Genomic DNA, 16,714 nt, shown 5'->3' with positions numbered 1-16,714 from the left:
GGCCAACCTGGCCGCCAGTCAGAGATCGGCCGAACGAGTAACAAAAGGCTTCATGCGTGAGACGTGAACTATTTCCGTGCTGCGCAGACGGCGGTCAGTGACAGACTGAAGCGGGGTGACGAGGTAGTTAACTGGAGATGTCTGTCGTACAACGGTGTATGGGCCAACATACCGGTGAAGAAATTTCTCGCAAAGGCCCGACGCTCGAACCGGGGTCCATAGTAAAACCTTATCGCCAGCATTAAAGGCCACGTCGCGTCGTTTTTTATCACAGCGATGTTTTCTCTCCTTTTGGGTTGCTTCCGTGTTTTTGCGAGCAATTTCACGGCATTGTGTGACTCGGGCTGCGAACTCTTCTGGGAGCGAGGTACTGCTTGGAGCCGGTGCAAAGAAAAATGCCGTGTCGAAGACCGAGGAGGCAGATCGGCCGTACACGAGAAAAAACGGGCTGTAGCCAGTTGATCGTTGTACCGCAGTATTGTATGCGAAGGTGACAAACGGTAAAATGTTATCCCAATTTTTGTGGTCAGGATGCAAGTACATCGATATCATGTCAGAGAGTGTTCGGTGGAAGCGCTCGGTAAGGCCATTCGTTTGCGGATGGTATGTAGAAGTGGTTTTATGGACTGTATTGCACGCCTGCAGGACTTCATCCAGGACCTTGGAAAGGAAGGCTTTGCCACGGTCACTCAAAAGGACGCGAGGGGCTCCGTGGCGCAAGACGATGGAGTTCAAGAAAAAATTGGCGATTTCTGTGGCGGTAGCAGAATGAAGAGGTGAAGTCTCGGCGTATCTTGTTTGATGGTCGACTGCAGTGACGATCCAACGGTGACCGGAAGGTGTCAACGGCAAAGGACCATACAAGTCTATTCCGACAAATTCGAATGGTGTGGTGGGACAGGGAAGAGGCTGAAGGAAACCAGCAGGCGGGGATGTGGATCGCTTGCGGTGCTGACACAACGCGCACGAGCCCACGTATTTGGCCACCGTTGTGGACAAGCCAGGCCAGAAGCAGCGCGTCTTGATGCGATCGTAGGTCTTGTGGAAGCCTAGATGACCGGCAGCAATATCATCGTGGAATGCTTCCAAAACTCGAAGACGAAGGCAGCGGGGAAGAACTGGCACCCACTTGTTACCGGTGGGATGGTAAATGTAGCGCTTAAGCACACCGTCCTGAAGGCGAAATTGTCGAAGCTGGCGTCGCAAGCGGCTGTTGGGTGGTTTAGTGACACCGCGAAGGCGATCAATGAAAGACCGACAGTAGGAATCTGCCAGCTGAAGTGAACGTAAATCGGAGTTCGAAGATAGCTGCATTGGATCCAGCGATGCGAGCGATACGTGTTGTGAGGCAAGCTGGGTGTCAGAGTCATTCGAACGCGATGCGGTGGACGTATTGTCACGAGAGAGCGAAAGTGGGCACCGGGACAGCGCGTCGGCATCATGATGACATTTGCCAGACTTGTACGTAACTGTAAAGTCGTACTCTTGTAAGCGCAGTATCCAGCGCGCAAGACGTCCTGACATATTCTTCATTGATGAAAGCCAACAGAGTGCGTGGTGGTCGGTGATGATGGTGAAGTGCCGACCGTAGAGATACGGGCGGAATTTCTGTATCGACCATACGATAGCCAAGCACTCCTGCTCCGTGATGGTGTAATTCCGCTCAGCTGTTGACAGAGTCCGGCTAGCGTAGGCCACAACCTGCTCTTTAGAGGTGGAATCACGCTGCAGAAGGACTGCTCCAATGCCTTGTGCGCTTGCGTCAGTATGGAGTATGGTAGGCGCTCTCTCATCGAAGTGGCGCAGCACTGGTCCGGAAGTCAGGCGTTCTTTCAAAATTTCAAATGCAGATTCGCAGTCGTTGGACCATGAGAAAGGAGCACCAGTGGCCAATAACTTATTTAGCGGAGCCGCTAAGGTAGCAAAGTTGCGTATAAAGCGACGAAAATAGGACGCGAGACCAAGAAAGCTGCGCAACGTCTTTTGGTTGGACGGTCGAGGGAACTGTAGCACAGCTGCGATCTTCTCGGGATCTGGTTGGATTCCGTCTTTGGAAACGACGTGACCGAGGACTTTGATGCTTTTGCTGGCAAATGTACACTTCTTTGTATTTATCTGAAGGCCAGCCTTGGAGAGACATTGTAGCACCTCGTCTAATCGTTGAAGATGTTGGGCAAAGGTACTTGAAAAAACAACGATATCATCTAAGTAACAGAGGCAGGTCTTCCATTTTAGGCCACGAAGAACAGTATCAATCATTCGCTCAAACGTGGCTGGAGCGTTGCACAAGCCGAATGGCATTACATTAAATTCATAAAGGCCGTCCGGTGTGGCAAATGCAGTTTTTTCTTTGTCAGCCTCGTTCATGGGGATTTGCCAGTAACCTGATCGTAAGTCAAGGCTCGAAAAATAGTTCGCCCCTTGCAGTGTGTCTAAAGCGTCATCAATTCTAGGCATAGGATATACGTCCTTGCGTGTGATCTTATTTAACGCGCGGTAGTCAATGCAAAAACGAACAGAGCCATCCTTCTTTTTAACTAAAACGACTGGAGATGCCCAGGAACTCGAAGAAGGTCGTATTATATTTCGCGATAGCATCTCGTTCACTTCTTTTTCAATTATTTCTCTCTCTGATTGCGAAACCCGATATGGGCGACGGCGTATCACACGAGAACCGTCGGTTTCAATGCGATGTACAGCCGCGGAAGTCTGACTCAGTGTTGTGGTACAGCTATCAAAGCAGGCTTTGTGCTTAGCCAAAAGGGCCAATAGTGCTTCAGACTGTTTTGGTGTGAGGTCTGAACCAATGACAGGTCGAAAAGGGAAAGAACGTGAACCTGGAGCTGGTACTGGTGACGAAGACGGGCAGAGTGTCGCGATGGAGGTCAATGGAGAGAAGTCAATCTTTGCCACTGTCATTCCCTTGGGCAGCAGCACAGATTCTGCAGTTGTGTTAGAAACGGGCAGAAAAGCGCAGCCAGAGGAAAACCGGAGGAGGCAAGAGGCGACGAGAATTCCACGGGAGGTGCAGCGAAACGAAGGAGCCACAAGTGCATCACCGTCGGTTACTTGGGTAGATGCGACAGCTATCACGTGTTCGTGACCAGGGTGCAGGACGCAGTCTTCAACAATGACCAAGTTGGAGATCGAGGGTGATGAAACTGGAATGGGCGCATCCGTTGTATCCGTTATGTGAATGACGTTCTCTTTAAAGGATATAACAGCGGAAGCAGAATGCAGAAAGTCCCAACCAAGGATAAGTTCATGAATGCACGTGGGCAACACAATCATCTCGATGTGGTGACGTATACCATCAATAGAAACACGAGCCGTACACTGTCCGTCAGGTTGAATCAGCACGTTATTTGCCCCACGCAACACAGGTCCCACATAGGGCGTTCTGACTTTACGGAGGCACGAGCACAAGTCACTACGCAAAACAGAAGTGGTTGCACCGGTGTCAACGAGAGCTTGCACAGGAATACCTTCAATAATCACTGACAACATATTAGCTGGGCGAACAGGAGGTATTTTTGTTGGTCGACGGGACGCAGTTTTCCCTCCAAAAACTGCAATCCTTAGTTTTCCGAAGATTGGTCAACAGGACGGGAGATGATTGGACGAAGCGGCGATGCGGAGCGGCGATAGGGCGATGGAGAGCGTCGTCTGGAGGAGCGGTATTCCTGATGTTGACGAGGGGACACTGGAGGAGACGGAGACCGGTACTGCGCGGACGGGTAGGTGTCTGGAGCATAAAGATCTGGTCTTCGGAACCGGTCTCGTTCGAACTCAGCATAGCCTCGTCGTTCCTCTTGCTGGCGGCGACGGCAGTAACGAGAAATGTGGCCTCGTATACCGCAGTAAAAGCAAACAGGACGGGATTGACGCCACTGAGGATACAAGGGTGCAGCAGTCATTCCACCTCGCATAGCAGCCAAATGGCTACTAGCAGTATCCGTAGAGCTAGATGCCCCGGGAGCAGGCGGAATCGCAGCGATCTCCGCATATGTGGGCATTACCGTTTGAACAACCGGTGCTGCCGGTGTCGACCTGGGCGTCACATCGGCGTATGTGGGCATCGGGCGTGCTGGCGGAGCGACCGGGGATGTCGGTGTCGCCATTGCCGCTAACTCCTGCTTAACAAGATTCCGCAGGTCGAATGGTGGAGACGGAGCGGAGGCGACAGTGGACCGCTGCTGTTCAAGGTCTCGAAGTTCTTCCCGGATGATTGTGCGGATAAGGGTTTTTAATTCAGAGGGAGGCATCAGGCGTGGATCACTGTCTTGTTGAAGCCGAAGGGACTGCAACTGGTCAAGGCGTTGGCATGTCGAAATGACGTCGTTAACCGTAGCGGGATTGCCAACAGCCAAGGCGTTGAATGCGATTGGGCCGATTCCTTTAAGGATGTGGCGAACGCGCTCATCTTCCGTCATGTCTTTATTCGCACGGCGACAGAGGGCCAAAACATCCTCGATATACGAAGTGTACGACTCATGTGCCAGTTGTAGACGCACAGCCAGCTTCTGTTTCGCGGCTTCAGAACGACCCGATGAGCATCCGAATATTTGTCGCAGTTTGTTGGCAAAGGTCGACCAATCAACGAAGTCAGTTTCGTGATTAAAATACCAGGTTTTGGCTACGCTGGTCAAATAGAAAGGAAGGTAGCTCAGTTTCTCTGCTTCGGTCCATCGATTGGCTGAACCCACACGGTTGTAAAGGTCAAGCCATTCCTCGACGTCGTCACCGCGAAGACCCGCGAACACGGGCGGTTCGCGCTGAGGGCTGGTGACAGTAGATGAAGAGCGGGCAGCCGCCGGCGTAGGGGCTGTAGCGTTAGGGCTAGGCGTTAGGTCCGATGTCTGCATACCTGTGTGGGTGGCTGGGTGCAATCGGCGACCAGATCGGAGCTCCAGGTGGGAAATGAACGTAGGAGGACGTCGGGATCTTACCCCGGCACTTCCACCACTCTGAAAGACGCAGGCAGACTAGGTACGGCGAGCAGGCAGGGCGAGCAGAAGCGTTTATTCTGCGATGTCTGGCTCCGCTCAGAACCACACCAAGAGAGAGGACGATGATGATGGCTATGTGCAAGTGAGAACGATGATGATGGGTATGTGCAAGTGAGAACGATCAAATGCTTGGAATGTGCTTACAATATATATATGTATATATATGTATGTATATATATATATATATATATATATATATATATATATATATATATATATATATATATATGTATATATATGTATGTATATATATATATATATATATATATATATATATATATATATATATATATATGTATATATATGTATATATATGTATGTATATATATGTATATATATGTATGTATATATATGTATATATATGTATATATATGTATGTATATATATGTATATATATATGTATGTATATATATATATATAATGCAAGTCATAGAAAAATAAGTGAGCTGTTGAACTATAACTTACTCATGAAAAGTAAAAAATGTAAATTAGTAAGATTTAATTAGTGGGCGTTATTTGGTGAAGCCAACGTCAATATAAAGTCCACTGCCTCATTGGATCGCTTTCACCTTTGAGTCGTGCAAGGCGAACGCGCTATGGACCGTTCAAGCTTTTCCTGCACGCTATCCGACCTCCAATCACTACACATGAAAAAGAGGTATGCCCTATCGCGCCCGGTTATATGTGCCGTGAGCCGGGATTTCCGACAAGTGCCAGCAGCGCCAATACACTCATAGCGAGCGGAATAAGCAAAACTGGGTTGTCACCGGGCAGGACGCTAACGCGACGCACGTGACTATCCGCCATGATTCAGGTAGTATGCGAGGTATTATTGCTTCTCTGCTAGCTCATGAAAACATTGCTTGCTGCCTGACTCTAGCTCGCAAAAAAAGTGTGTCCTACACTGACCGTCATTGTTGTAAGTGGCGCTGGCTAGCTTATACGCATGCCACAATACCCAATGAAATGTAACAGAGGACGACCGCAGCAGTAGCTTAATTGGCGTGCTATCCTGAGGTTGTGGGCTCGGTTTCTACTATCGGCTGGTTGCATTTTCATGCACCTTATTGTATATTCTTTTTTTTTTTTTGGCGTGTGTGTGTACTTTTTGTTGGTTGCATGATTTTGCAGTAGTTGTCTTTCAAATCTTCAGCGCGGTGCAAAAGTGCCGCCTCAAATGCGTCATGTGCTGTTCTGCGCGTATGTATTGCATCGCATGTGTGTTCCATTTATGTATGTTATGTATAACTTCGAGTTGCTGGTCACAATAATACCGAGAAATTATCTCGAGACCTGTACGGTACTTCTTTTTTGCAAATAATTGTTTGTACTTCCACCCTGTAACGGCCCACTTCTGGGCTAACAGTATAAATAAATGAAATGAAATGAAATGAATTCTAAGAAACATTACAGCTAAGGACTACAAATAATGTCTGCTATACTTTTATTGACTTCGATATCTGATGGTCTAATGAGGTTGTAAATAACAAAAAAAAGCTTTGGTCCCACCAATATTGCGCGTAGTTTGACAAGAAGTGGTGCTATTATGCACAATGTTGCATTGCTTCATATAATGAAATTCCGAAATGGTGGCACGTTAGGCCAATCAAAAAGGCCACAGGCAGCTCTGTGGGCCAATCATAGCTGACAAGGTGGCGTAATTCGACAGTGTTCGGAAAAGTATCTTAGATTATAAGGGGATTACTCACACATGTCTCATCGTTACCCAAAGGCCGACATCGGCGACAATGGGCCACATAAGCGTGCGCAAAGTGATAGAAAAAACATTAGTAGTAGGGTGGGGGAGGTTGGCATTTTTTTCTCATCTTCGCACTGTGTACACTTCATGGAGAAGACCACAGGTTCGGGACATTGAACAGACACACGGAGCGCGTTTATTTATGAAACTGTGTTTATTTATGAAAGTTGACAAGGAGCAGAATCACGCCGATAATATTGGCTGCGAGTTCTGGGCTTGTGAAGCGCATGTGGCCTTGCCACATTTTTTCAGCTTGTTGTAAGACTTTCCAGCATAAACACGACTTACTTGCACTTTTTTTTAAAGAAGCCGAGTGGAAGGGGTCGGGATGGGGTTAGCTGCATTAAATTTCACCCACTTCGGGCCCCTTTTAACGGAGAACCCCGGCGTACGCCTATGCCGGGTCGTTAAACTAGATCTATGTGGTCAGCGGATGGTGCCCATGCAGAATGACATTTGTGTAATGCGTACATCATTGCACAATAGCTTGATAAAGATGTCACTGCTACGAGCTCCATTTGCGACCGAAAGGCTGTCTTGTGTTCAGTTTTGCACGTCGCTTGTGCAGTCTTGCGAAAAGTCCTCGAACAGCGGTGATCCTGGACATCTGGATGTGTCGACATCGAGCACCGATTCTGGCATTCAAGAAGGTGAGTTCTAATAAATACTTACCCTGAAAATGCTGAATTAAATACACAGCGACGGAGCTAACTGAATACGTGCGGTATGGAGGTAACAGTATGTCAAATGTGCCGTAAATTTCAACTAATCACGCAATAACTGAGAGCTTAGAATGCACCAATGAGAAATATAAACAATGAATTTGCATCGGTGTGCTAGATGTATTTCCACATTCAAATATCTCGCGCGCACAAGTTATGCATGCATTCGTTCTTGCAGATATTGGGGACACGCCGCCACTGATGATTCTCCTGTCGCTAGCGCGGCAAGTGGCCCAAGGAATGGTGAGTGATTTGAACGCGAGCAAAACGAGCTATGTTGCGTCTCATTTGGACTTTAGATTGCCTGCGAAAAGTGTATTCCTTAAACCATTAAGGATGTCTTGTCCTATAAGTAAAATTTAGTGATGCATAAATTAACGAATGAATCAATTTTATTTAAAGTCCGGCAGTTTTCTCCGAGCGAAGTGAGGGAAGAGAGGATTAACCCCTACCCTTCTCACTCTCCGTCGATTATGAGGGGACCACTCGAAGTCCTTGTACCCGGACGGCATCTTCAGCAACCCTAGGCCTGTGTTATCTACACCTATACCAGACGGACGCGTTTGAAGCGCGCGGGGAAAGGACCACACTACGGCACATGCTTTGGGAGTGTGCTGGAAAAGTTGATGTCACTGCCAACGCTCCCTTCGCGACGCATGTTAGGCAGGGACCAACTGTTGCGGATCGGCAGCGCAGCTGACGCTGGGAGGCGGCACTCACCAGCGACGAGCTGGCCGACAAGCTTTGAGACGCCAATGAGTGATATTGACTTCATTCAAAGTATCTTAAGGAGGCCGAGCCGGGGCCGTTAGGACACTTAAGTCAGCCTGGGGGTCCCGAATTAAGGTGATTTGATTGATATGTTGGGTTTAACGTCCCAAAACCACCATATGATTGTGAGAGACGCCGTAGTGGAGGGCTCCGGAAATTTCGACCACCTGAGGTTATTTAACGTGCACCCAAATCTGAGACTACGGGCCTACAACATTTCGCCTCCATCGGAAATGCAGCCGCCACAGCCGGGATTCGATCCCGTGACCTGTGGGTCAGCAGCCGAGTACCTTAGCCACTAGACCACCACGGCGGGGCGAATCAAAGTGTATGTATGTATGTATGTATGTATGTATGTATGTATGTATGTATGTATGTATGTATGTATGTATGTATGTATGTATGTATGTATGTATGTATGTATGTATGTATGTATGTATGTATGTATGTATGTATTGTGCGCATTTAGTATACCAATCCTCTTCATCTGTACATTATCATCATTATCATGTATTGCTTATGCATCCTCATCGTTGTCACGTATCATCATCATCTTGGTTCGTGCACCTCCGCTGTCGGCTGCCGGTTCCTCGGGCCTAATAAAGGTCTTCCAAACCAAGACTTCATACGTGGTGGAGGTGCTGTTAGATCCCTCGTCATCCTCTCGACCACTCTACCCCCTGGAGCTACGTTCAGGTCGCCGCTTGGGCCAGGTGTCCGGAAATATGTCGCACCAAGAAGAGGTCGGTGCTGCAACCGTTCCCACTCCGCCACCGCGTGCCGCGCCTTTTCACGTCATTAACAGCCCCCAGCGTGAGCCCCATCCCTTCGCTGGTATGCGCGGGGAAGATGTGGAGGAATGGCTGGACGATTTCGAACGTGTCGACGCTGCTAACCAGTGGGATAACACCTACAAACTCGCTTACGTGTCATTCTACCTCACGGGTGTCGCGAAGACGTGGTTCCTCAACCACTACATCGACATCCCCGACTGGTCCGCCTTCAAAGATCAGCTTCGGCATGTCTTTGGCACACCGACTGTTCGTTCGGCTCTCGCAAAGAAAGCTCTCGCGGCTCGGAAACAGCACATCGGCGAGTCGTATACATCCTACATCGAGGATGTCCTTTCACTTTGCCGCCGGGTTGAAACCCCAATGACAGAGTCAGACAAGGTACGCCAGCTTCTTAAGGGGATTGCACCCGTCGCATTCAATGCCCTTGCAATCCAGAATCCAGCTACTGTTGCTGACGTTGCGACAACCTGTCAGCGCCTCGAAGAACTCGAGTCTATGCGCCTACAACCGGACAGTGAGGCGGCCCGTATTACGGCAGATCCAAACCTACGAGACACAATAAGGGTGATAATACGCGAAGAATTAGAATCAATGGGATTCACACTACCTTCAGTGTGTCCCATGCAGTCTTCTTCAACGTCATTGCGGGATGTCATCAGGGAGGAGCTCACGTCCATGACCCACATGGCCCACCTGCAGCCCACTGTCGCTCGTACTCTCCCATCGTTCTCGCATGCCGTCGCCGCACCATCAGGCACCGTCAGCTCGACGCCGCCGCCACCAACGTTCGCGTCGGTTGCTGCCGCACCTCCCAGAAGCTTTCCCACGAGCTTTCCATCACCACCGCCTGAGCCATCATCTGTCCCTCTCACTGCTCTCTCTCCCGGTGCATCTAACACAAGCTACTACCCTTCTTATCGATCGACTCGCCCTACGTGCTATTATTGTGGCTATCGTGGTCACATTTCACGCTTTTGCCGCAAGCGCCAGCAAGATGATCGCCGAGGGTACGACATACGCGAACGAGACTATACCGCAAGAGTCTTGTACCAGGGCCGTCGTTATTCGTCACCGCCGCGTCGGTCTCCATCTCCGCCAGCATCCGGTGAACTGCGCAGTAGTCATCTATCAACCAGACGCCGTTCACCATCGCCCTACCGTCGCTCCTCTTCTCCTCTTCAGCCTGCTTCCCTCGCTTCTGATCGGCGTCCGGAAAACTAAGCGATGCAGTTTTTGGAGGACAAACTGCATTCCAACACAGTACTCAAATTCCTCCAGCGCGCCCTTACAATATGATTGCAGTCTCAGTTGAGGGAGTGGACGTTGATGCTTTGGTGGACACTGGGGCTGGGTTTTCTATTATTCGTGCTGACTTGTGTACCCGTCTTCGAAAAGTCACGACGCCTTATGATGGACCAACACTGGTTACAGCCCAGGGAACAATGATTCGCCCTTCCGCTCTCTGTACTGCCCGTGTGCTAATCGACGACATTCTTCATTATATACAATTCGCTGTGCTATCCCCGTGCTCCCACGAACTCATTTTAGGCTGGGACTTTCTTTCATCTGCTTCCGCGGCTATTTGTTGTGCACAACGTGTCGTCCATTTTACTGACACAGACCACTTGCTTAGTGACGAAACCTACACGCCACTTCGACTCGTCGCTGCTGTAGACATCGAGTTACCCCCAAATGAACATCAATTAGTCACTGTTTTGTCCAACGACGTTGACTCTGGTGACATTTTGGTCACTCCATCGCCCCGTTGCCTTAATAAAGGCATAGCTCTCACATCAGGTGTGGCTCGCTTCAACAATGGATCAGCTGTCCTCGCTGCTACGAACACCACACCAGATAAAATTTTACTGCCGCGGGGCACTACTGTCGCCTGCGTTGCCGATCTGGAGCCTGTGTGCGTCGTGCCTCTTACCCCTGCCTCCTATAAAGGCCACCCTGGAGATCATGCTGCTTCCTCGGCCTTTACAGCAGCCATCAACAAGGACTTGACAGACTCACAGAAGCAGCAGCTGCTTGATTTGTTGCAAAAGCATGCAAACTCTTTTGACGTTCATTCATCCAGCCTGGGTCGGACAACTGCTACAGCACATCGTATTCAGACCGACGGAACATCCATTGTGCATCGTCGTCCTTACCGCGTCTCCCTAGCCGAACGGAAAATCATTGAGGAAAACGTAGACGATATGCTGCAACGGGAGATAATCCGACCCTCAACCACTCCTTGGTCGTCTCCAGTGGTTCTGGTGCGTAAAAAAGACGGTTCCGTACGATTTTGCGTCGATTACCGAGCACTCAATAAGATCACTAGGAAGGACGTATACCCCATGCCACGTATCGACGACGCCCTCGATTCCTTACAAGGTGCTGAATTCTTTTCAAGCCTCGACTTGCGTTCCGGCTATTGGCAAATCCCCATGCACGAAGATGACAAAGAAAAAACGGCGTTTGCAACCCCGGACGGCCTATACGAATTCAATGTTATGCCGTTTGGTCTATGCAATGCGCCCGCAACTTTTGAGCGCTTGATTGACACCGTGCTGCGTGGCCTGAAATGGAAGACTTGCCTATGTTACCTCGATGACATTGTTGTCTTTTCGTCGACGTTTCCTCAACATCTGCAACGCTTGGACGAGATCCTGACTTGACTTGCGGGCGCTGGTCTTCAAATTAACACCAAGAAGTGCCATTTCGCCAGCAGATCTATTAAGGTCCTTGGTCATGTTGTGAGCAAGGACGGAATTCGTGCAGACCCTGAGAACACTGCTGCGGTGCTTCGCTTCCCTCGCCCTGAGAAGCCGAAATATCTGCGAAGTTTCCTTGGTCTCGCCTCTTACTTTCGGCGATTCATACAAAACTTTGCCTTCATAGCCGCACCACTCCATAAGCTACTTGCTTCTGGTACGCCCTTTCAGTGGTCTCAGGAATGTGAATCGGCTTTCGACAGGTTGAAGAGTGCCCTCACGACCGATCCTGTACTTTCTCATTTTCACGATGGTGCACCGACCTTCCTCCATACGGACGATAGCGGCCACGGTTTAGGAGCCGTCCTCCTCCAGCGCGACAACTCTTCGCGAGAGCGAGTTGTATGTATGTATGTATGTATGTATGTATGTATGTATGTATGTATGTATGTATGTATGTATGTATGTATGTATGTATGTATGTATGTATGTATGTATGTATGTATGTATGTATGTATGTCGCGAGAGAGTATGTATGTATGTATGTATGTATGTATGTATGTATGTATGTATGTATGTATGTATGTATGTATGGGTGTATGGGTGTATGGGTGTATGGGTGTATGGGTGTACGGGTGTATGGGTGTACGGGTGTATGGGTGCATGGGTGCATGGGTGCATGTGTGCATGTGTGTGTGTATGTGTGTGTGTGTGTGTATGTGTGTATGTGTGTGTATGTGTGTATGTGTGTATGTGTGTATGCGTGTGTGTGTGTATGCGTGTGTGTGCGTGTATGTGCGTGTATGTGCTTGTATGTGTGCTTGTATGTGTGCTTGTATGTGTGCGTGTATGTGTGCGTGTATGTGTGCTTGCGTTCGTGCGCGTGTTTACGTCGCAATGAACGCCGCACCGTCTAACCAATCATCTTTATATCTGCATAACAAGGAATTGAATTTTATCGATAACGAACACGTGCCTTGGGCGTATCTCTTGTAACTCATCGTGTCATGTGTTATGCGCTGATTTCTTTGTTTATATTTCCTTTCACCTAGCAAAGCTGCAGTTGCTAGTGAGCGCTTGCAGTGTGCGGTACCCTTCTTCATCCTGCCACATCTATTCGAGCTCCAAGTTCCATATGAACACACACACACAGTGTGTTTGTTTCAGCCCCATTAAATTAAAGACGCGTGAGACGGTTGTCTTCGCTCTCCATGTTTACGACTGAAGAAAAGCGCATAAAAATGGGACTAGAGTGCTTGTTCACAGTGACATCTTCAAGCCACGGTGGGACTTGTTTGCATAATGTAGTGCCTATCCTTTCGCCTGTCTGTCTTACCTTGTTAAATATAAGAGTGGAAATTAGCCTGCGAATGGATGAATAAGTAAACACTGAAATCCTTTGCAGCATTTCCAGACGTACGGCATCCATAAAAGTCTCGGTCGAGTCACGCCCCTGAGAGGCACTTTTATCTTAGAGGGGCCACTGGTACTTTTTTTACATGATAAAATAAATAAGTCAATGATTGTGAAACTAGGCTCCTGCTAATTGTTTCTGCAAATTGTGAAACTAGGCTCCTGCAAAGTGCAGCCAAAGCTTTTTTTTATTACACAGGCCTCAATAGTGACAAAACCACCCTTATTGTCAGCTAGAAGTCGGGCTAAATCATTCAGCTTGAAAAAGCTCCCAACATGGTTCAAGACAAACTGCCGAACCATGTCAGGACCTTATTCAAACAGAATAATGTGGCTCTACATGGCAAGGAGGGTGGTTTCGTTGCTATGCTCGCCAGTGTTGACGGATATCCCAACACTGTTGTGGTCCTATTATTTTCGGCGCAGGAGTTCCTATCCTCCAAGCGCGTGGTGCATCGTGACCTGGCTGCCCGCAACGTGTTGCTGGTCAGCGAGCATCACGCCAAGATCGCTGACCTGGGCTTGTCCAGGGACACGTACGAGGAAGGCGTGTACCGCAAGCAAGGAACGGGTCTCCTGCCAGCCCGCTGGATGGCGCTCGAGTCGCTCTCTCACATGACCTACACCACCATGAGTGACGTGTGCGTGAGGAGTATTCACTCACCTCTACTCAACTCTCTACTCGCAGAATCGGCCACTCTTTGCGACATGCTGAGATGTTGGAAGACTCGAGGACTTATGGGTCACTCGTTCAAAGTACTCATATTTCCATGGGCAGAAACAAGTTCTTGTTAAACAGAAAAAATATTCAAGCCAGTTTAACTTGAATTGAAAGTTGTACAAAATGCGTAGCAGGGATGCGCCTTTGTTTACCTTGTCTTTATATTCTATCTAATTTTTATTCCTCTTGCGTGTTCGATCCTTGTGTTACACGAAGCAAAGCCAGCGTACTCCGTTACGACTATCACTCTTGAGACAGAAATGACGTCAGCTAATGTTTTTTGTGGGGCTTGACGTAAATCAAGAACTGCCCCGCACTTAAAATGACACTGAAACAGAAGCGTCGTTATCCTTGCTACATCAAGCTAGCACCGAAACGAATAACGTCGTGCCTTTTCCATTGCAATGGTCTTCCGCTAGTGAGGTCTGTGCCACCCTTTGTGAAGCGAAAAGCTGCAATCACTTCACTTTACTGATCCGAAGGTAGCGGGTTTGATCCCAGCCGCAACAGTCGCATTTCGATGGAGGTGAAATGGTAAGGGCCCGTGTACTGTAGGATGTTAGTGCACGTTAAAGAACACCAGATGGTTAAACTTTCCGGTACGGTGTCTCTCACAATGTGTCGTGGTCTTGAGACCTGAAACCGCTGAAATTATTATTATTATTATTATTATTATTATTGTTATTATTATTATTATTATTATTATTATTATTATTATTATTATTATTATTATTATTATTATTATTATTATTATTATTATTATTATTATTATTATTATTATTATTATTATTATTATTATTATTATTATTATTATTATTATTTGTCAGTACATTTCGTGGGGAACAAGAATACGTGTTACACGTTTCAGCAACTTCTGACTTGCCACGCGCATGGCTCCTTTTAAAGCGGCAAATGAACTCTCATTTAAGATCGTTATGCTCCCTTCGGATAGTCGTGGGACCCAAAAGAAAGCTACAGTTTATCCGTGAAGGGAGACATATGCGCTCCAGGGCAGCACTCACCGCAAAGTGCAACAATGTTTTTTCTTTTTTTTTTTTGGCTGCGTGTAGTGCAGCTTCATGCACCTTTATGGTGGATGACCAGCTTTGATTATCAAGGAATGTTATTCACTTCGCTGTTTTTCACAAAACTGACCTGTGAGAATAACTATGGATCATCTCTCCGAAAGGAACCCTGATGGGATGCGAAACAGCAGCGGTGCGCATGGCGTTGACCCGGTCGAAACGGGCATCGACGTGGGTGCTATAAGAACGGTTTTGAAGTGAAACTCGATGTAGTGTTTACTTGAGTAAACGTTCGTTTCAAACGCAAACACACGGGAGGCAGGTTGGGTCTTGTGTCAGTTTTATTGCAGATAAACGAGCCGAAAGAGTATACAGATTTAGCAGCCGTACGGACGCGGCCTGATAGCCATTTGCAATAGCTGGCCGTGTCCGCGCGGCTGCTGCGGACGTGCAACTAAATATGTTTAGTGTCTCTAATCAACGTGTGGTCGAGCGTTGTGGGTGGTGGAGATGGTGAAGCGAGGGCGAAGTGTGTTGCGAGCGGGCGGAGCCGGCAGCTGCTGCGGGTGAGGGAGAGAGCGTCGTCAACGCGCAGCTGCGATTTGACCTACTTGGCACCGCTCCAACCCCCGCGTTGGAGGGGGGGTTGGCGTGGATGCATGGGAGAGCCTTATACTGACTAGTCAAGCAGCTGTTTCGCATCTTAAAAAAAGAAGCTCTCACAGGGTCCCTGGTGCGTTCGCCAAAGACATCTCGAATGCTGAAGCCACAATCGCGATGATGCCTACGGCAAATTTTTGCGCTTGAAGGGGCACAGCTGAGGTTCTTACCTTATTAAACAATACGCGTGTATTTGCAATGATTTACTTATTCTTTCTCTGTGGGTGTTTAGGTGGTCCTTCGGCGTGCTACTGTGGGAAGTGGCTAGTCTTGGTGCCGCGCCTTACGCCGGCGTTGCTAACCATCAGCTGCTGGACTTCCTGACGGCAGGACACCGCTTGACGAAGCCGGTCAACTGTCCACAAGAAACGTAAGAAGCGCGTTTGACACTGTGCACGCGTGCGTATGTGCGTGCGTGCGTGCGGGCGGGTGTGTATAGAGCCCCCCCCCCCCCCACACACGTTGGAAACTGTTGCACTACCCATTCCTCTAATTCTTATAACACGGCTGCTGACCCGCAGGTCGCGGGTTCAAATCCCGGCTGTGGCGGCTGCAATTCCGATGGAGGCGGAAATGTTGTAGGCCCGTGTACTCAGATTTGGGTGCACGTTAAAGAATCCCAGGTAGTCAAAATTTCCGGAGCACTCCACTACGGCGTCTCTCATAATCATATGGTGTTTTTGGGACGTTAAACCCCACAAATCAATCATTAATTCTTATAACACGAAAGTGCTTTATGCAGAGGTCCACCACAGCTTCAGTGACGTATTTCCTTCACGTAAGTGACGTTGAAAAATATTTACTAAGAGATTGCAAAGAAAAATAAACAGGAGACAAGCATCTGTCACGCGGAATCAAACTAGCAACCTCTCGATTCTCAGCGCATGGCGCTAACTACTACGCCACATAGTGTTTTTTTTTTCTTTATTGACGTCACATAGCGTACGTTGTCCGGAATCCTTACGGTAAGCCATTTATATATACCATACAACGTTTGGCCGTCCTGCAGCTCTGAAACTTTAGCGTGTTTTCGTTATCAGTGACAGATGGCGTGACGGGCTGGTGTTGGACGCGCTCTAAAGGTCATCGCCTTCACGAAGCGCCGCGGAGCGTGGTCGCTCCTGCTTGCGCACTTATCAGA

The 16,714-nt window shown here is 48.4% G+C and overlaps 1 protein-coding gene across 1 annotated transcript in view; it reads left to right on the top strand.

Annotated features, from left to right (window-relative positions):
* The window catches only part of LOC119179434 (tyrosine-protein kinase receptor torso), a 53,209-nt gene that overhangs the window by 34,043 nt on the left and 2,452 nt on the right, over positions 1 to 16,714 (top strand). The window contains exons 15-18 of the mRNA XM_075868467.1: positions 7,337 to 7,418; positions 7,669 to 7,733; positions 13,594 to 13,808; positions 15,806 to 15,943. Of these exons, the coding sequence (XP_075724582.1) occupies positions 7,337 to 7,418; positions 7,669 to 7,733; positions 13,594 to 13,808; positions 15,806 to 15,943 (500 nt within the window). The remainder of the gene's footprint in view (positions 1 to 7,336; positions 7,419 to 7,668; positions 7,734 to 13,593; positions 13,809 to 15,805; positions 15,944 to 16,714) is intronic.

The sequence above is a fragment of the Rhipicephalus microplus genome, chromosome 7 (genome assembly GCF_043290135.1).
Source record: "Rhipicephalus microplus isolate Deutch F79 chromosome 7, USDA_Rmic, whole genome shotgun sequence".
In the NCBI taxonomy this organism is placed as follows: domain Eukaryota; kingdom Metazoa; phylum Arthropoda; class Arachnida; order Ixodida; family Ixodidae; genus Rhipicephalus; species Rhipicephalus microplus.
Note: the sequence above shows the minus strand (reverse complement) of the source record. Positions and strands in the feature narration are given on the sequence as shown.